Source organism: Podarcis bocagei (genome assembly GCF_964188305.1).
Source record: "Podarcis bocagei genome assembly, chromosome: 5".
Lineage (NCBI taxonomy): Eukaryota > Metazoa > Chordata > Lepidosauria > Squamata > Lacertidae > Podarcis > Podarcis bocagei.
Window position 1 is genome coordinate 42,142,474 of NC_138129.1, and position 22,085 is coordinate 42,164,558.

At 40.2% G+C, this 22,085-nt stretch overlaps 1 protein-coding gene across 7 annotated transcripts in view; it reads right to left on the reverse strand.

Annotated features, from left to right (window-relative positions):
* The window catches only part of SRGAP2 (SLIT-ROBO Rho GTPase activating protein 2), a 208,425-nt gene that overhangs the window by 45,388 nt on the left and 140,952 nt on the right, over nucleotides 1-22,085 (reverse strand). For all 7 annotated transcript variants that reach the window (XM_081193417.1, XM_081193416.1, XM_081193415.1 and 4 more), the window contains 4 exons: nucleotides 14,334-14,435; nucleotides 13,755-13,952; nucleotides 3,583-3,667; nucleotides 723-750 (listed from right to left, as the gene is read on the reverse strand). In XM_081193417.1, the coding sequence (XP_081049543.1) occupies nucleotides 723-750; nucleotides 3,583-3,667; nucleotides 13,755-13,952; nucleotides 14,334-14,435 (413 nt within the window). The remainder of the gene's footprint in view (nucleotides 1-722; nucleotides 751-3,582; nucleotides 3,668-13,754; nucleotides 13,953-14,333; nucleotides 14,436-22,085) is intronic.

Consider the following 22,085-nt stretch of genomic DNA (forward strand, 5'->3'; position numbering starts at 1 on the left):
CCAGTTTTAACTAACCAGAGTTTTAACTACCGTATTTTTTGCTCTATAAGACTCACTTTTTCCCTCCTACAAAGTAAGGGGAAATGTGTGTGCATCTTATGGAGTGAATGCAGGCTTCGCAGCTATCACAGAAACCAGAACAGCAAGAGGGCTCACTGCTTTCACTGTGCAGCGATCCCGCTTGCTGTTCTGGCTTCTGAGATTCAGAATTTTTTTTTCTTTGTTTTCCTCCTCCAAAAACTAGGTGCATCTTGTGGTCTGCTGCGTCTTATAGAGTGAAAAATATGGTAACTAGTGTCTGCAAACCACAACGCCCAGTTCATACATAACAAGAAGCAAGGATTCATGGAAGCCCTTCCCCAACACCAGACATGTCGTCTTGGGGTGGGGGTGAGGAGCATATAAGCCCAAGGTTCCATGGGCTCATTCTACCTTATGCACATAGTGCTAAGCCACGGTTTAGCATTGCATGTGACTCAGTCCTTTCTTGTGTTGTGGCCGTTGTGTGGGAGGCTGCTTCAAAGGCTTTTCATATGGAAGCTTACATTTCCAGAAGCTGCATTTTTGTTTTTTGTTTTTAGGAAAAAATACAAACATAAGAAATGCCATCAAAATGAGTAGCAGTTTGAATGAGGATTGGCAAGTGCTTTGTTTGCAAGAAAAGGACTGTTTGGGTTAGTGGAAGATACTGAAACAACAAAGCTGCTTGGAACCACACCTACCTGGCAAGAGAGCAGTCAGTCCTTTGACCTGTTAAGAGAAAAACAGCTATGTTTCAAAAGGAGAGAGACTTGTAGCAGACAGCAGGAAGGGTGGGTGTGATTTCAACCTTGGTTTGGGGGCAAAAGGGACTGGGGGGCTTAAATAAATAAAGAAGTGCAACTGAGCATCCCCCCACTCTTCGCTTGCTTCTGTTGTTATGGAGATCAAGAGAGCACGTCCCCGCAGGCAAGGCTCCTCCATGGCTGACCAGGAAATGCACAAAACAGCTCCAAGCTGCCTGAAGACTCTTTGGAAAGCATTGCTTTCAGAAATTGGTTTTCTAGAGATGCAATAATTGTTGACTGCTACTGCCAAAGGAGAGCCATGCCACTTCTCCCTCCTCCGACATCTTCCCAGAAGGAATCAGCAGTGAAGAGAGATTGTGTTTTATGAAACCACTTGGAGAGACTGAAAACATTCACAGATTTGCTAGCCCACAAGCACGAGGTGCCAGCATCCCATCTATTTCAGGAGTCATGGTTTTAAATGATATTTTCTGGAATCATATTTATATACAAAAAAACAAAAAAACCACCAACCTTATTATGGCTTGGAAGGAAAGGACCCAAACCACTATGCCTAGTGCTGATACAGGCAATATTTAAAAATACTACATTGAGGGTTTAAAAAAAGAAGGAGGATAGACACACAAATTATTTGGCACATATCAGAGCTCAGACAGTTTTTAAGTTGCCTTATGCATTGGAATGTTGCTGATTTGCATCAACTAAGGACTTGGCCTCATAGCTCAAGATTAAAAATGAAGTGATGGGAATGAAGCTAATTGTTGATCATGGAAAATAAATAACCCATTCTGAACAGTCACTTTCTCCCTCCCAACATAAACCTCAATTAGCCAGAATGGTGCATAATTTATAGCAGCATTATTCCAAACCAGAGTTTCTTACCATCTGTCCCACTTCCATCACAGAATATTCATATGTATAAATTACACGGCTGTGGCAACATCAAAGGGCTGTAGTATTACAGTGACAAATGCAGATGGAAGGCAGGGAAATAATTACTCGCAGATAGAGAGATCTGCTGGTACTTTTTATTAACGGAACTTGTCATCTTCAGATTAAAATAACTGGCAAATGAAGCCAAACGTCACCTTAAAGGGAAGGGGGGGGGTGAGGCAAGACACAGGCCCCTATCAAGTTGCTCCAAAGTTAGGCAAGTCAGGCACTCTGCCAAATGACCTTTCTCAGTGCTAAAGTTGTAGAAGGATGATTCTATGATTTCAGTCACCCACTATCTACTGCAATAGCATTTATAAACTGATTAGGATTGGGATCTAAAATTGCTTCAGTTTATAGTGTTCTGATTTGGGGTTGCTAGGAAATACATTTTTCTAAGTTCCTTGTTCTCCAATACAATTGCATCCATGTTGTTGTTGCTTTAATGGCTCAAACTCAGGGACAAAGACCTTTGCAACCACATTTCAACCCAATCCACAACAGCGTTATAGAAGCAAAAGGGGCTCTCTGACATTAGAAAGCCAAAAAAGAAAGACATTTAGCTTTCTGTCTTTTTCCTCTGCAGGAGTCAGTTTGGCGGGTCAGGCAGGTTAAGAAGAGACATACGCTGGAATGCAGAAGTCAGCTATGACCCAGGAATGTGATTCATCACAGGAGCAGCAGGAGCATTATATTCAGACACTCAGAGGGAGAAAATGCTCCCAGGAAATGGCATGCCTTGTTCTACTTTTTTGATAGACAAATAGTTTCTTGTGCCAGAAAACCTGGAAAATGTGTCCATTGCTTCATTTCACTTTCTATGGATCAGAGTCAATTTAAAAATAACAAACAGCTTTATCCAACAAATTTGTGGATTCAGAATGCAAAGCACTTTCCAAACTATTCACATTAATGTTCATAGGCACACGTAGATGATTTGAAGAAATAAAAAATGTCATGTCACTGTATTCATTGTACCAATAAGATGCTGTACTCAAAGCAGCTAATTCTGGGCTGGAGGCATTCAGCCATATGGCTCAGAGCAGATTTTGCAAGAATGAAAGGAAGTGTTGGCAAAAAGACTTTTAGAACGTATTACAGTTCAGAACAAACCCTCTGATTTAGCTCCTTTCCCCAAAGACCTGAATCCTGTAAATGGGAAACAGATCAACACAGACAGCTATAATGAAAGCCGGAGCTGGTCTTTGTTGTGATATGAACAGATAATTCTATTGAGTCTAGGATTGCCTCGCCTTGCCCTTCCCCAGAAGCTGGACAGATGGGTTTTTCATGGGCAGTCAGATACATAAACTTCTGGTGGCACCTTGGTTCAGCGTCAGTGTCATAGACAACTAATCATTCCAGCTCCAGCTGCTGGTGGTCCAAGCAGTTTAATGAAGTTACAACAGGCTTTGCACTGGTAGAATGGTTACCTCCAGTTCTACCTATGAATACTCCTTTTATCCTGGATTTCTTAAAAGAGTCCACACAGAGATGAAAGGCAAGCAAGTCCACGGGGAAAAAACATTTCCTTAAATGATAAGAATATTTGCATGCTAGGAGAAACAAAGTAAATACTAGGATTACCCCAATTTGATTCTGTGGGATTGTTATAATGGATGGGGGGAGGAAATAGGCATATGCTTCAGTTAAACAAATAGATGATGCACATTATTGGCTCATTAAGCACTTCCCTTTCATCATTACTTAAGCAGTGCAGTAGGGATTGAATAATAAATTCATAAAACATGACTTTGTCCACTTAGCATTGATAATCCAAGTCTGTTATGCTCAGTCAGCTGCCTAATTCAGTAATTACGAGGGATGGGCTGACACAATGACAAGTGATTCCCAGACTTACTTTCTCCCAGAGTCTTCTGAAGGAGGTCATGTTTTGCCTGAAGCTTGGTGATGAGGTTCCGCCCTTCCAGATACTCCTTCAACTTCTGTTGGAGCAAAAAGAAGCCAAGGATCAGCATCTATGTCTAGGACACAGAAGGACTATGGACCAAGAGACCAGAATGGACCAAGATACCCCCTATGTGACAAAGAGCTTACGGTAAATCAAACCATCATGGTTCCCATGCAATAACTAAATAAGACCTAAATAACCGAGACCTTTCACAAAAGCACACGCAACCTAACACAGGGCAGCTCAGTAGAGAGAAGAAGCTTTCACAAATAATTATCATTGTGGTTGTGCATCAAATGAAAAGCAGTATCAGCCAACACAAGTATCCTTCATAGCTCTGGCCTAACCTCGCTGAATGATACCATAGCCTGTCTTTGTCATCTTACGGATTTTAAAACAATGCCTTCTGGTCCAGCAATCAGATTGTACTGCAAATCTGGGGTAGTGCTAGCAGAAGAATCTGTGTGGGGCTCAGCCTACTGAAGAGAACATTTAAAGCAAGCCGTTCAAAAAACCCAAGGACTTTATCCATTTCTGGCCCTGCATAGAGACATGAGATCTATAGAATTTTTAAGGGTGGAAGAGCACTCATCCCTACTGCAGTTTCCAGAAACTGGCATTCAGAAGCAAACTAACTGCAGAGGCACAGAACTGCCATCATGGCTAGCAATCAATGATAGCGTTTAATAGAGCCCTTCAGCTTTGCACTATGTACTGAAGTTACAAATATGCTTGGGACTTAGGCTACCTCATTTGATTGGTTCAGGGCCCTCAGCCCAGCTCCCTATGAATATCCTGTCCATTTTGTGGTGGGAAACATGGGAATTCCATGCCTGGAAGTGGCTGGAATCAAGTCCATCTATTGCCTCGGGTAGCTCCTCTCCTTAAGTAACACAATCCTTTAAAGTGTTTGCCCCCAAGGGACTATATTGTGCAATGTGCTCCGTTTCTAAGGGCCCTTTCTTCATTCAGACTATTTGAAGCCAATTCAGCCTATCCAGGATAACAGTCTCACGAGAACTTCCCTTGGATGGTTTGCTACAACATCAGCTAGAGCTCCCTTCCTTGCTTCATCTCTGTGTTTGTTGCTCTCCTTGGGTTAGTCAGGAACCTTAATGGGACATGAGACCCTGTGTTCTCCCTTAAAGAAACAATAGCCATGGGACTGGTTTGAGTTCCATCAGATCCCAAACTGGTAACCCACTCATTTTCTCTGCCTCTGGAATGCTCCATTTTGTGGCCTTCCACTGGCTACTGCCAGTGAGAATCCTGCAGTAGTACTTTTGCCTTCCCACACATTTGGCATGCAGGAGAAGCTCTGCCCTGGTGGCAGCTGGCAGGAGGTATGCTTAGCGGGCAAAAGTGGGCAGGGCAGAGGGACACTTGCACCCAATCCAACATGCACCTCTCACCTTCCAACCCAGTGTGTGTTATATGGTGAATTATTCTGCAACAGAAACTTGAAAAATTCAAAGGACAACTCTTAGGCCCTTTAAGCAGCACATTATCAGGGAAAGGTCTTTATTTTCAGGGGATATGTCTAGCTATCATTGTGACATTTTCACATTTACTTCTTACTTAATTTTAACTTCAAATGTTTTTATTTCAGCGTCCTAGCTCATTACAGTGTTACGGATTACAACTCTGTGCAGTTAAAATAAGCAGTGTTAAATTCCCCACTTTAAAGGGCAAAGCTTTCAAAAATCAAAGTAATGGGGGGAAAGGGGGAGGGAGGAAGGAAAAATTAATATCAAGTATTACCAATGCTGATTTAAAAGGAAAAAAATCCAGAAAACAGATTGTCCATAAATTCTCAAGAAGCCTTAAAATTAAGAGCATTGTATAGCACAAAACTAATACAACTGCAAATAAATTTAGGATTTAAATGAGCAGTCAAACCAACCCACACTATCCTAAGAAGTGGAGGAACACAATGCCAAAGCACAGTGTCATTAGAGAAACCTTTCATTGCAAACATGTTCACAGTTCAGTGGTTTGCTCCCTGCTGTCAGTCAAGGCCCCATTAAAATAAATAACCACTTGATAATAAGACATGACAGATTGCCTGCCTGGAGCCAATTTAAATCTGAAGGTGAGACTCTGAGCCCTAAACTATTAGATAGCTATATGTAGATTACAAAATAAAATAAAATAAAGTCCACAATGCAGCCCAATGATTAGAACTAACAGTTCAATCCCATATTAATATGGGTGTTTAGAAAATTATAGTATGCAGCATTTGGACATAATGGCAAACTATGTTTCACCACTCATTAGCAGTGGACTGTTCTAATCATTTCCCCTTCTGTGCAGAGGAAAGGAAGAAGGGAACACGCAAGCCCAAACCTACTGCTACATACTCCTGATCCTCCAAACTAGGATTTGGAAATTTGTTAAATGCAGCTACAGGCATGAAACAATGCAGCTGATAAGTTTACTGTTCAAGCCAAAGGCCATGACAAATTTGTATTAAGCAACACATAGAGGCCCACTCTATGTGTTACGAACCTATTATTGTCACTCAAAAGAAACCATGCATGTATGAACAAAGGTTAACAGATAATGAGTGATGTCTTTCACCTGTGGCTGACCACAAATATGAAGTCTGTCTGCATATGGGATCTTGTTGTAGCATCCATCTAAGACTGCAGTGGGCATCACTGAGAAATACAGCTCAATAAAGGCATTTCTTACTGCAGCTGGTGAGAGCTTGGTCAGATAACTAGCTCTAAAATGCTCTGCTCTCAAGAGTGGACACCAATGGGGAAATTTGGAGTTTCTAATTAGTTGTAGGTCCCTTTTGGATTCTTTCTAGAAGAGCCAATCCTTTAATAGACACTTAATCAAGGTCAAAGCAAAGCTCAGTTCTGGAAAATTATAATACTCTAAACATCTTGACGAGCTGCTTTTCGGGGTTGATTATCATGCAACTCCATATAGCACAGAGCAGGAAAACACTCAATAGGCATAGTAGCAATTTTTAAAATATACTTTAACTGAGCGCAGTCCGCTCTTGCCTTAAGTGTTGGCCACCTGGATTCTGTACAAAGTGCTGCTGAAATTCCTGATGGTAAAGAGCATAGCGTCATTTAACAGAACTATATCAATGCCCCTATGGTTTTCTGTACTTTGACTTTCACTGCCTCTATATGAAACTTCCAAGAGAGGGTTCAACTAATGAGTATACCCAGGTGTCTAATAGACTACATTTGTTCTATAAGCACCAATTATACCTAGGGCTGTGTTTGCCAAAAATCATAATCATTGTCTTAAGAGTATTTTATAAACAGACTTTCCTGTTAACAGTATGTGCCGAACACCTCCAAGAGATTTTTGAGCCCAATCTGGAAGGAGAGAGGAGCGTCAAATCATCTGCATACATCAACATTGAGATATTTCTGTTCCTAATTATTGGAGGGGGAGAGTTTGCATTGGCTAAATATGGCACCAAATCATTAATATGAAAGTAAGGAGGGGTAAGAATGCAACCTTGCATTCCTCATGACGTTTTAAAAAGCATCAGTCATACCATCATTTTAAAACTATTCTGACCCTCATTTCTGCATAGTTCTTGGATCAATAGCAGAAATCTGCAGTTGATGTTGGCAATTTGAAATTTCTCCCACACTCTGTATTGATTAACAAAGTCGAATGCAGCAGAAAGATCAATAAAGGCTACATAAAGATTATTCTTAATGTTCTTAGTATATTTCCTTATAATATGGTTCAGAGTAAAACACTGATCAATGGGACTGTGCCCTTCTCTGAATCCTGCTTGTACTTCATGAATAATGTTGCTATTTTGCAACCAGTCGGATAAATTTTTGAAGGCGATACTGCTCATATAGCTTTGAGGAGTTGTATAACAAGCTAGCTGGCAGATAGTTTTGCAGATCATTCCTACTGCCTTTCTTATAAACTGGGGGGGGGGGATACTTATTTTCTATCCATAGGGCATTTGGCCCATGTTGTTTATGGTGGTAAATAAGCCAGCCAGGATAGGCACCCACCATTCTATGTATTCCTTACATAGGAATATAGAGATCCAGGAGCTTTATTTGATTTCAGAAAGGAAATAAGGAACTTTCTCTCATTACGGGAGACTGGTTGCCATTCAGGTAGGTGGATAAATCATTCTATGCTACTGGTATATATGATTGTCCAGGCAGGAATTGAGGCTTTTGTGATGGTCTCGCTTCATTTAAACCCTGGACCACCAATTCCCAGAGTTTGTTTTCCCTCTGTTCCATTACTGCTAGTAACAATTCCTGCCATGGGGTTATCGTATATCCAGCTTTCTTGTTTTGGAGCAGACTCTTGTATTCCAATTTATGTCCATGGATTCCTCTGATGGATTCTTATTCAAATCTCTAATTGCTTTAGCCAGAGCTTTCTTACACTTCACATTGACTGTCAAACCAGCTATGGCACGTTGGTGGAAAACCAGCTTCATGGGCAGAAGGATGTTGTTGTTTAGTCATTTAGTCGTGTCCGACTCTTCATGAACCAGAGCATGCCAGGCACTCTTGTCTTCCACTGCCTCCCACAGTTTCATCAAATTCATTTTGGTAGTTTTGAGAACACTGTCTACCTTCACCCAACCCAACATGCACCCTGTCCTCCAACCCTGTGTCTGGTGTGTGCTGGGGTCTTAGGCAGTTGAATCAGCATATTATCAGAAAAAGTTATTTAAATACCTAAGTGTCTAGCTATCATTGTGACATTTTCACATTTCACATTTATTTCACATTATTTCACATTTATTTCTTACTTCATATTGGCTTCAATATTTTTATTTCAGTGTAACGCGGTGGGACTTGCCAATCGTATGGTCGGCGGTTCGAATCCCCGCGGCGGGGTGAGCTCCCATCGTTCGGTCCCAGCTCCTGCCCACCTAGCAGTTCAAAAGCACTCTTAAGTGCAAGTAGATAAATAGTTACCGCTTTATAGCGGGAAGGTAAACGGCGTTTCCGTGTGCTGCACTGGTGCTGGCTCGCCAGAGCAGCTTTGTCACGCTGGCCACGTGACCCGGAAGTGTCTTCGGATGGCGCCGGCTCACGGCCTCTAGAGCGAGATAAGCACGCAACCCTAGAGTCGGACACGACTGGCCCGTACGGGCAGGGGTACCTAATGCCTACTAACTTTGAAGTTAAAATAAGCAGTGTTAAACTCACCATTTTAAAGGGCAAAACTATCAAAGTAATGGGGGAAAGGGGTAAGAAGGAAAGGAAATTTAATGATTCATAAGTCTACATCCTACCTTGGAGAATTTGTAGCACCAGCCACTTTTGTCCTATTCAAGTTGCACTCCCACCTCTGAGCAATTACAAGTGACTTAATGACAAACTGCTGCACCAGCTTCCCAGCATATAATATACCATAAGTCACTGTGCCTGAGGGCCTACCTCCTGCATGCTTCAGTCAACAGGTAAGTATACAGGCAAGCCTCTATGTGAACTAGTGCTGATGTGGGCACTCACAGCATTGGGCTATAAGCTGCTTGTTTTAATTCCATCATATGCAGCATCAATCCAATTTGTTTTGACCGTCAACGACAAGTATTTCCACTGTAAAGCCATTGTATGCCTGTGCATACAAACCAAGTTAACATTTTGAAATAAGTACAATGCCACCTCAAGACGATAGCACTTCTGGCCCAGGTACAATACATCAGAAGTCCTATACCAGGAAGCAAAAGTCAGCCTAAAATCACAGTGCTGTTTCTGTACTGCCAACTTCTCTGATGAAAGAATGTGTTACTCTATACCAGAGGAATCTTAACGGTGCTCCCTCTCCCCACCCTAACCCACAACTGCACAACTATGAACACTATCTCCCACCTTGGTATTTACCAGTAAGAAGCAGCTGTCAAGAGAAAAACATAATAGGTTAATGTGCAACCCAATCTAGGTCTTCCTGCCTTGCTGGCAAAGCAAGAGTGTTATGCTTTCGAGGCTGTATGGAAATACCTTCTGTCATATGTCTCATATCCTTAACCCTCTCTCTCTCAGGAATCCCGATCACTCAGCTCATTTTTGAAAAAGCAACATCAAAGCTGATGCAGGCATTCAGCTTGAGGAGAGATATTCCCAGAATGCACTGGGGGAGGGGAAGGAAATCAGGAGCACCACAGTGCTACTGTTGATGATTAAAAAGGGAGAAAGAACAGCACATTGATAAAAAGCAGCATGGCACTGATTACAGGCAAGGTTATAAATAATATTTTCAAAAGTCTCACGGATTTTGTGCAGATTAACAAAGTATTTCTGCCAAGCACTTTGAAGATGAAGGACTCCATAGTGGCTTGATATTTTTAATAAGTGATAGCAATTAGCTGTAAACTACAACCATCCATCCTTTCTTCAGATGTCTTACTTATTTTGCTACATCTACACCTCCCTCACCATACCAGCACCTCAATTTCATGTGCTTATTCTAATGGCCGTTGTGAAGTGTGAAATTACTCTTAACCTTGCTTTACAAAAGAGATACCGAAGCACAGAAACCAAGCAATAGGGTTATGGTAGGATCAGAAGTGGGGATTATGTGAACCCAAGGATTGGGCACCAGCCACCAATATTTCCTTTCTCCCCCTTCAGTAATAATAGTCATTGTCTTCCCTACAAACTAAAAATTGGTGTTAAATGTGCTGCATCTACCAGAAAACATCGCCCAAGAAAATCAATGCTAAAACTGGCTGTGAAAAGGATTGCTTGAATCACAGAATAAAGCAGCAATTCAATGTTATTTTGTCTTTGACATTTTATAATGGAAGTTTAAAAGTGTGGGGGCGCACAGAGAAATGCGTTGCAGGCATTCTATATTTCTTGTTCTGAGGGTACTAAAGAGACAAGGATTGGGTTTACATAAGGAACACATAGCATGAGTCGCTAATGTGAAGTGTCAATCTATTTCCCGTTTTGCACCTTGTTCCATCACACTTCTCTGAGAGGGAGCAGTAAGCACATACAATCTGAGTGTTTGCTCCTGAAGGGAAAGAGGTTTTCCAGATATATTTGTAAGATTAATGGTCCTCCTTCACTCCTTCTGCTGCTGCAATGCCTTCAATAAATGGGCAGGAGGGTGGGTGAGAAAGTATTTTCCATCCTGGGGATTCTTGTAGTCTTGCCTTTTTCCTATGTTCCTGCGGTACCTGCGTCAACCTGCTGATATTTGAAACCTACTAGCATTTTATTACGGTTTTTTTTAAATGACAATCTGTACAAGAGAGCCTTTATCTGTGATTGATGTTTCTGGATACTACTGTAATAGACAGGAAAACAACAGCAACAATTTATAAAGGGGGACTACGGTATATTGAAGTTACTTCCATTGCCACATACCTATGAACATCCTATTGCCCCAATAATTCTCCATAAGAACCACAAGTCTGTACTTAAAATGAGCCACACAAGACTTACTTACAAGCACTCAAGCTAGCGCAATAAACAGCAAGCCGAGTCATTTTCTTCAGAGGGGATTGACCAGCGAGAAGAGCACAAATCTACACCATGACATGACAGGAACCTATCCTAACAAGCAGCCATCTTCTGCCCAGCTAATTACAGTGGTACCTCCTGTTATGAACTTAAACTGTTTGGAGGTCCGTTTGTAACCCGAAACCGTTCTTAACATGAGGCGTGCTTTCGCTAATGGGGCCTCCCGCTGTTGCCGTGCATTCTGGGGCAAAGTTCGCTACCAGGAGACCTACTTCTGGGCTAGCGGAGTTTGTTATCTGAAGCGTTCGTAAGGAGGATGGTACATAACTGGGGTTCCACTGTGCAGAGTTTGGAAGAAACAGCACAGCTCTTTTTCTCTCTCCCCCTTAGCACTAGGGTTGCTTGCAACTTGCCTACAGAAATGGCTGGCCAAGGTGTCCATGAGTTTTCAGAATATGCACCCTGCTTGTAACAACGTTTCTGGCATGAAGCCTACCCAGACTGGATTAATGAAGAAGAGGTGCTTCTTTAAAATATGACAAAACCCAGAACTGGAGCCCTACTCATGATCAACCCTGGCTGCATGAGCTGATCCTTGACATATTTTGGGGAAATAAAAATCGACAAGATGTGCAAGTGTTGTTGTTTGACAGATCGAGCCTCAGGATAATTTTAGATGCCTGCTGAAAATATCCCGAGTTAGGTGGTGGCACGCCTGTAGCGCCATTGTAGACAGGCATGTAAAAAGCTCCCATAATGCACTAGAGTTAGACAGGAGGAGAAAAGTGCCAAACGAAAAAAGACCTTTCCGATGTCAAGTTTCTAACGTCTAATTTAGACCCACCCCTGAGTGCTGCAAATATCTTCAAAGCGGTGCATCTCTTGTGTCCTGCCAAACTTATGTCATATGAAAATGCAGTTCTACTGATGGTTTACCTTTGTTCCCTGCATTTCCTCCCTTCATTAACAGGAATGCTCAGCCATTACCCATTTTTATGTCAAGAAACCCCAATCTAATTGTTTTAAACCAAAGCCTCAAATTCTTATTAAGGTTATTTATAAGTCTCTCACATAGCAGATCTATCAAGTGTTTGAACTAATAAGAAAAAAGGCTGTTTATACAACAGCCTCTTTCAATCCCCACTTCTTTATCCTGAGTACATGTATATGACATGACAAACTCTACTTTTATTCCCTGGAGGCAAAAGTCTAATATTATTGGCACGGGTTGTGGGTAAGCATGGTACAAATGAAAACAAAGCACCGTGCACGGGTAAAATTAGTACGTGCTTGTTAGAAAAGAGAATATGTTTCTCTAGAAAAAGAAGACCTGCAAGTTCAATTAAATAGCCATTTGCACAGCCAAGGAAGTCAATTGCTTCTTAATTGAATCACTTTCTCCACCCACATTTTTCTGATAAATTCTCTTTCTAAGCAGACCTTTTAATTTAATGCGGCATTTGAAGTATTTTGAGTGCTTGTCTAAGGGAGTAATACACTCTCCGGTAAACCTATTTATAGGCAAGACTCAACATAAACCATCCTGCCCAAAGTAATTTACCCAATATATAGCATTTATTCATGAACAATATTATTCTTTTAAGAAGAATAAAAATCTTTTAAATACTGCAAAATCCATTTAGAAGGGCAAGTTACAGAGCAAGTTTTTTTATTTAAAAAAGAAAAACCTTCTATATACATGCCCTGATCCAAATGAATGCCCATGGAGTCCTGTTTTTAGAATCTAAAATATCACTAGTCAGCTGTTAGTCATGGAAAGTGGAATGGGGCGGGGGATAGAAGCCTCCTGAACAGCCAATGATCAGGGTTGTAGGTAAAAAAACATTAAAAGGGGACTCCATGTGTACAACTCGGGCTGTTAGAATGGAGAAGGCAACTGATCCAGTTAATACACATGCTGATGGCAGGGAACGATAAGGAAGGGCTGTAGGTCAATAGGAGGCATTTGCTTTTATTGCAGAAGATCCCAGGTTCAGTTCCTGGCATCTCCAGGTAGAGCTGGGAATGTCCTCATCTGAAACCAAGAAGAACTGCTGCCAGCCAGTGAAGACAATGCTGAGCTAGATGAACCAATGGCCTGACTCTGTATAAGTCAGCTTCCTATGTTCCTTCCATGTTTCTTATGGTCCTAGCTGTAATTTCATCCACTTTTCAGGAAAGCTTTCAGGAAATGTGCATTGAAACAATGGATAAACCGATGAACAATTTTCAGCGAATTTTTTTTTCTTTCACTGCAAAACTCCATCCTGAAATCAAATCACCACCAGATTTAACTTTGTTATCAACCTGTAAGCTATCAAAGCTTATAAACTGATAGAGGAACAAAGACACCTTATTGTGATGTGTAGTTTAGATGCAATGTTATTTTTGCTTACATTCCACTTAACAAGACGCAAACAATATTACCAACGAAGAGCTCTGTGGCTACTTAAAGACCATAAATTCATTATGGCGAAAGCTTTCATGGATGAACATAGGCTTTCAAAGGGGTGGGGGGAGATAATCACACAAACACTGAACTTGTAGGCGGGCCATTCTCATTATTCCTCTCAAGAATTATGCTGACAGCTTGTTAGCCAGAACTGCAGACGACACATACAGTTTTCCAGCTGCAACACATATCAGCTTTGCTGCAAGCGTGTTAAAAGCCAGGTCTCTTACCGTGAAGTAGAACTGTTCTGTCTCCTGCTGATTTGCCCGTCTCTTGGCAATGCTTGGCTTGCTCATGAAGGTTTCGGAGACTGTTGATTTTACAGACTCCATCGAGTTGCTATACTGGAAGCAGTCAGAGACATCGAAATCCTCAATGGTGACGATATCCTGGATAGTCTGCAGTGTGGCTTCCATTGTTTTCTTAACCTGAGAACACAAGAGAGGGATTATAAAGGGGGGGAGGGAGAAGAGCGAAGGTGAGAATGCAGAGGAAAATGCCTTGTTATCACTCGGTTTGTCATTTACTGCAACTGAGGGTCTGTGATTCCCAAGCATAACACAACACAGCTAATAAACAAGAACAGGGTCTACAGAGAAAAGTGGCTGAGAGGAGACTGAGGATTTAATCTTATGTACACAACTGTACATCTAAAATTTGCTGTTTGGTTGCCTTAAAAAATTGTGCCTGAACTGAAGCTTATATGTTTTTATCTTCTCAGCTGCCCTTACTCTCCTCCAACATATTGTCCAGACTATGGTAAAACAGCAAAGGAAAAGACCAATAAAAAATGGAATTTGTTAGCTTACCTCTTCATTTTCGATCTTCAGCGTGGATAGCCTAGACTGCAGCTGCTGACACCTCTGCACTAACTCACTCTGCACGGGCTGCTGGGCACACAGCTGGGACACCTGGAAAAGAAATGGAACTTCTGAGAGTTTCTAGACATTTGATTCTTCAGCTCTGCACATGTATGAGATGTGTGGACTGGGCCACGGAACAAATGAAGTCCTAGGGTTTCATAGGAGAAATGGCTCAGGACCACAATACCTCAAGGACGGCATCTCTCCATATGAACATAGCCAGAACCTGAGATCATCCTTTGAGGCCCTTCTTTGTGCATCTCTTCCATGAGAGGTCTGGAGGGTGGCAACACGAGAATGGGCCTTTTCTGCACTGGCTCCCCATTTGTGGAATGCTCTCCCTAAGGAGGTTTGCTTGGTACCCTCATTACACACCAGGTAAAAACATTCCTCTTTAAACAGGCCTTGGGTTGACTTGACACTGAATGCCCTTTTAAATGTGCTGTGGAAGGGGTTTTATTGGTTTGCCTGTGTTCTAAGTTTTGTTATGTATTTTATATTTTTTATATTGTAATGATATGTTGTGTAAACTGCCCTGAAATCTACAGGTGTAGGGTGGTATGCTAAATAAATAAATAAATAATAAAAAAACTTTTTTTCAATGCAGGGGCTTTTCCTTGGGCAATGGAACAATCTCTCCATCTCCCCACCATGTACCTCCCTAAATTCGTTCTGGGTTTTCCTTCAACCCTCCAGAGTAGATTTGGGACTGGCGAGAGGTGATAGGGAGGGAAGTCCTTTTGTGCTAGCATAAATACTTAATGCATACTGCCTATAGCTTTTCTTGGACCAGCATTGACCTGTGAGCAAGGATGAGAGACAGGGTCAAAACTATCCCTAAAAAGGATTGTGGAGATACATGTAACATGTAGGTGAACCCAAAGACTATGCCAGGCTTCCTCAACCTCGGCCCTCCAGATGTTTTGAGACTACCATTCCCATCATCCCTGACTACTGGTCCTGCTAGCTAGGGATCATGGGAGTTGTAGGCCAAAAACATCTGGAGGGCCAAGGTTGAGGACTATGCTGTTTGGTTCAAGCAAGATTTCTACCCATTATTAACAAAGATAATTAAATATTTAAGCAAATTTAATATACTGTAAGGAAACACAAGGGACAAGGACTCACAAAAAAATTCCATCCACACAAAAATTGCAGAGGACGTGATTGGCTTGGGTTGGTTGATTTATCTTGGCTTATTAAACTGAGGTATGAGCCTTTTACCTGTATTCACAGGCCTCTTATTTCTGCCCTTTGCACAACTCATGATCAAACCATGATGAAGTCTTGAATTAAACATAGTTTCCTGTTTTGTCCTAAGTGGGAAAACATGCTTACCAGTTTCAGACAAGCAAGGATCTTAAAGCAATTCCAAACCATGGTTTGAAATTCTGCTTCTTACTGAAGCTGGTTAACTATAACTTCCCAGTTGGGCTGAAATGGCAAACTGTGATTAAATTCCTGGTTTAATCGTGGTTTATAACAAGCAAGGAGAACATAACCAGAGCCCATAGGAGATTACTTTCAAATAAAAGGCTAGGACAAGAATTTATCTCATCAGATAAAGTTAAGAAGAGAGGAGTTGTAATATATGTGAAGGAGAAATGGGCTCCAAAAATGATATTCAAAGATGAACAAGGGAGATATCTGGCTGTGGAGATACAAGTACATGGAGAAAAATTCTTAGTTGTTGGAATTTATGCACCAAATGAAGGCAAATCTGACTTCTTTAAGAGACTTCATGAAACCTTGACGGACTATTTGGATTACAATATGATAATCATGGGAGACATGAATGGCGTGGTCTCCACTAATATGGACAAGGCACAAAGATTAATAGTCACTAAAGAAGGGAGACTCCCTAAGACTTTTTTCGAAATGACAGAAAATATGGACTTGATAGACATTTGGAGAACAAGGAACCCTCTGGAGAGAGAGGGAACCTTTTTCTCCCAAGCAATGATGACCTGGACCAGAATTGACCAAATTTGGGTTACTAGTGGACTGGCTCCAAAGATTAAGAAAGTGGAAATCTGCCCAAAAACTTGCTCCGACCATAACGCCGTGAAGATGGAGATGAAACCCACAATAACTGGTCAATTTAGATGGAGAATGAATGACACCCTCTTTCGAGATAAGGAGATTCTCACGAAGGCCCAAAAGACCCTAAAAGACTATTTTGAAATAAACTTGAGGACCGACGTCGAGAAAAGAGTGATCTGGGATGCAAGTAAAGCGGTTATGAGAGGACTTTTGATTCAACAAAACTCAATAAAGAGGAAAAAACAAAATGAGAAAAAAGAGAAGATCTTGGAAATGATAAAAGAAGGAGAGAGGAAATTAAGAACAAAACCAAAGTCTCAGGACATTTTAAGAGAGATCAAGTTATATCAAACCCAATATATGGAATTGATGAACCAAGAGATTGAATGGAAGATAAAGCAAATGAAGCAAAAAACTTTTGAATCAGCAAATAAATGTGGTAAACTTTTGGCTTGGCAATTGAAGAAAAGGCAGAAACTAAATACAGTTACAAGCCTAGAGGTGGATGGAAAGAACATATCTAAACCCAATGAAATTAGAAATTGCTTTTTAAGTTATTTCAAAAAACTCTATACTCAAGGCCCGCAAAATGAAGAAGATATAGACAAATTCCTTGGAAGATATGGATTACAAAACATCTCTCAGCAAAGTAAGATGGACTTGAACCAGAGAATCTCAGAACAAGAGATAGAGGCTGCCATTCAGAATATGCAACTGGGCAAATCTCCGGGACCAGATGGATTGACTTCTAGATACTACAAATCGCTGAAGGAATGGTTGATTCAACCATTAAGAGAAGTTTGCAATGAGATCCTTGAGGGAAAAAGGGCACCTGAATCGTGGAAAGAGGCTTACATTTCACTCATACCAAAGTCAGAGACTGAAAAGACCCAACTCAAGAACTACCGCCCAATATCATTGCTCAATGTGGATTACAAAATTTTTGCAGACATTTTGGCAAAAAGACTTAAAAGAGTTTTGATGGAGATGATTCATAAGGACCAAGCAGGCTTTCTCCCTAAAAGACACCTGGCGGACAATGTAAGGAATGTTATAGACATTCTGGAAAAGCTAGAGGTGAATATAAACACTAAAGCAGTATTGATATTTGTAGATGCGGAGAAAGCCTTTGACAATATTTCTTGGAGTTTTATGAAGAAGAATCTGCATAGGATGGGGGTAGGTCCGGGTTTTGAGAATGGTATGGCTGCAATATACTCTGAACAAAAGGCCAAACTGATTGTAAATAATGTGGTGACTGAGGAGCTTAAGATAGAAAAAGGAACACGACAGGGGTGCCCGATCTCCCCATTACTCTTTATTACAGTTCTGGAGGTCTTGCTGAATATGATAAGAAATGACCAGCAGGTTAAAGGTGTGCAGGTCGGAGCTAAACATTACAAATTAAGAGCGTTCGCAGATGACTTAGTATTGACTTTGCAAGAGCCAAACACTAGTACGAAAAAGGTATTAGAAATAATACAACAGTTTGGCCAGGTAGCTGGATTTAAGTTGAACAAGCTAAAAACCAAAGTTTTAGGGAAAAACCTAACAGATATGGAAAAGGAGAAATTTCAAGAGGAAACAGGATTGACTGTGGTCAAAAAGGTCAAATATCTAGGGGTTTATCTAACATCCAAGAATCAGAATTTGTATAAGGATAACTATGAGAAATGTTGGTCAGAAATCAAAAAAGACTTAGAAATATGGTCAAATTTGAAACTGTCAATGTTAGGCCGAATTGCAGTAATTAAAATGAATGTATTGCCTAGAATGCTATTTTTGTTTCAGACCTTGCAGATTATTGACAAGATGGAATGTTTTAAGAGGTGGCATAAAGATATTTCGAAATTTGTCTGGCAGGGCAAAAAGCCCCGAATTAAATTTAAAATACTGACAGATGCTAAAGAAAGAGGGGGTTTTGCCCTGCCGGACCTAAAATTGTACTATGAGGCAGCAGCTTTCTGCTGGCTCAAAGAATGGATGCTCCTCGAGAATACAGACATTTTGGATCTGGAAGGTTTCAACAATGCTTTTGGTTGGCATGCATATCTTTGGTATGATAAAGTTAACAGTGCCTTCAAAAATCACATTGTTAGAAAAGCATTGTTTAATGTTTGGATAAGATATAAAGATCTATTGGAAAATAAAACCCCTAGATGGGTGTCACCAGTGGAGGCTAATGCTGTGAAAAAACTCAATATGGAGGTCGGATGGCCGAAGTATTGGGAAATCTTAGAACAGGATGGAGATAAGTTTAAATTACAAAGCCAGGAAAAATTGAAACATAAAGTGGAAAATTGGTTTCAATACCGTCAAATAATGGAATTTTTTAAACAGGACAGGAAAGTCGGCTTCCAGGTGGAAAAATCAAAATTAGAAACCGAATTGCTAGAACCTACCACTAAGAATTTATCTAGAATGTATAACTTGTTGCTGAAGTGGAATACAGAGGAGGAAACAGTCAAATCAGCCATGATTAAGTGGGCACAGGATGTTGGTCATAACATTATGTCAGACGACTGGGAATGGTTATGGAACACCGGTATCAAATTTACGGCATGTAATGCCTTAAAGGAAAACATTATGAAAATGGTATACAGGTGGTACATGACCCCAGTCAAGCTGGCAAAAATTTATCATTTGCCCGATAACAAATGTTGGAAATGCAAAGAGACTGAAGGTACCTTCTACCACCTTTGGTGGACATGCCCGAAGATTAAGGCTTTCTGGGAAATGATTTATAATGAAATGAAAAAGGTACTTAAATGTACTTTTCCTAAAAAACCAGAGGCCTTTCTCTTGGGCATTGTCGGCCAATTGGTGCCAAAGAAGGACAGAGCTTTTTTCATGTACGCTACAACAGCAGCAAGAATACTCATCGCAAAGTATTGGAAGACACAAGATCTACCCACTCTGGAAGAATGGCAGATGAAAGTGATGGACTATATGACATTGGCAGAGATGACAGGCAGAATCCGTGATCAAGGAAAAGAGACAGCGGAAGAAGAATGGAGAAAATTCAAAAGATATCTTAAGGACTATTATAAACTTAATGAATGTTAGAGTGTTTTGGTTTTTAGGAACAAAGGGATACAGTGACATAAGGTTAGAATATAGAGATGACTAAGATGATTAAGGTTGGAAAGTAACAATTGGGAGTTGCTATAAAATTATGGACATTGGGATGCAGAAAGGGGGGGGTATGGGGAAGTCCCAGAAAAGAGGTTTATGAAAATATGTTACGAAATTATACGTGTATGTTTGTTTTCTTAAGTGTTTGTTTGTTTTTTAAAATTTGTAAAACCAATAAAAATCTTATTTAAAAAAAAAAAAATATAACAAGCAAGGAGAGATGGGACTGATGTGCTGAAGAAGAAAAAGCTTGTTCATATCTTAACTTATGAAGCCAAGATATGATTATCCCAATGCAGTATCTTAATCTTCCATTCCTTGCTCAAACCTGTAACATTAAGGGTAACTCAATATCTACATGCTCAAATTTAAAGAAGCAGCCTATTTTTATTTTTTATTTTTAATCCTGAATTTCAACATACATTGTTGGAAGAGAGTTTCTTTCAAGCTTTGATTGCCAGTTAAATCCACTGCTGGATGTGCATCTAGCCCTTGGGCAGATTTCAAAGCAACAAGATGATGCCATAAAAAAGACAAAAATCCAATACAGCTCTATGGGGGGTAAAAATCAATGGAAGGTTCATCATTTGCTCCGACATGTGAACATGTTTCAGAACCACCATAAGCCTCTATTATTGGGACAAATATGGGGGCTGATGAACTACTGTATTTTCAGATTTCACTGAAATATTAGAATACTAGAATATATTAGGATATTTTACATTTGCTTATAATCTTGAGACACCCAAATTCAAATCTCTACTCAGCCAGGAAGCTCAATGAGTGACTCTGGGCCATCTCTTAGCCTAACCTGTCTCACAGAGTGGTTGTGATGATAAAATGGTGGAGGGAAGAATTAGGTATGCCACTATAAACTTGGAGGGAAATTGGAATGTAATTGTAATAATAATCATAAGTTTGGGGTTATAGCAAATACATGAGATTACAATTACCAGAGCAGATATGGAATTTAATGAATTTTATAGTATAAAACAGAACTCTTGATGGTGCCTGCATCACTGAGATATGCTCACTTCCCAATGAATGCAGACATACAACAACAAATTTAACATTAAGTAATAAAGATTTTCTAACACTTTCGTTCTCCATAATAGTGACATGAATCAAGATAGAGATTGTGTCCCTTTGAATAAAGTTGTAACACTCTGCATGGGATCCAATGGCGCTTGCTTCTTCAACAACATGAACTCTAATATATCGCAGCTGTGTGCAACAGCTAAGAAAATTCCATGGATAAGAACACTGAAAAAAGACCTAATGCAAAGCATCTGTGATAACAGTCTCTTGGGAGTAGATACACTAGATGAAGGAAACATGCAATAAATACCAGAGGAATATGCAATGAAATACCAGGCTTCAGTTTTATGGCTCAGCATCCAGCGTGCACAATTATCTGCCTTTACAAGGTATCTTGTTATACAGGAGGAGCTCAGGGGAGAGTGGGGGACAAAAATGGATGACTTTGCTATTTTTAGTTGGCACGTTAAATTCAGTGACAGGTTTTACAGAGGATTCTGTTTCCTATGCTGTGAATTAGCGGAAAAAACTCAACTTGGGTGACCCACTGGATATATAATGCCAACAGTCAGAGTTTTACATGCAGATATTAAGGGGGAAAGTCTCAAGAAACAAAAAACTAACTTACAGGTTGGGATGAAACATGTTGCTATCCTCCTTTGAATTACCTTAACTCTTGTATCTTTTCAGTAAGACACCTTTTTTTCCTGGTGGCTTTTAATAGTTAATATAAACTGGGGTTATAAATTGGGGCTATTGTGCTATGGTCTATAGTTTATCTCGATGATGGGGGTTTTTTTGCTTTAGTATTACTATGAAATTGATATTTTTAAAGTTTTTTATACTGTACTTGGATTTGTATTTTTGTAAATACAAAAAGTGGCCTATAAATCCATTAAATAAATAATAAATTAAAACACTGAATTTGAGACCTCGTTTCTCAGGCCTGATTCACAGCCATTTTCCAGCATTTGAACAACAGCGATCACCATGAGGAGACAGATTCACAAGACAATAGTTGTACAAGTTAGGTCTTAGAGAAGCGAAAGAGTCTCTTATGAAGGAAGGAGATCAGCTTGAAGACGATATCATTAGAACAACCAGCATAGAAAACATATAACTAAATAAATTAATGGCCAACAGAGCAGAGTTTTTACTACTGAGTTTTCCAAGAGAGCCACCAAATAATCAGATATGCAATGAAATATCAACCTTCACTTTTATGGTTTAGAATTCAGTGAGCGATTCCTGTACATACTACATAGTAATGACATTGAGCTTCAACTCTCTTATTTATCATGGTGCTAGGAAATACTGACAATCTCTACAGTAAATTATTTCCCCAATTAATTTTATTCTAAGGGTGACACAATTGGATCTTTTCTAAGAAGCCATCATTATTACAAATGAGAAGATACCACAAACTGATACAGTGGTGCCCCGCAAGACGAATGCCTCGCAAGACGGAAAACCCACTAGACG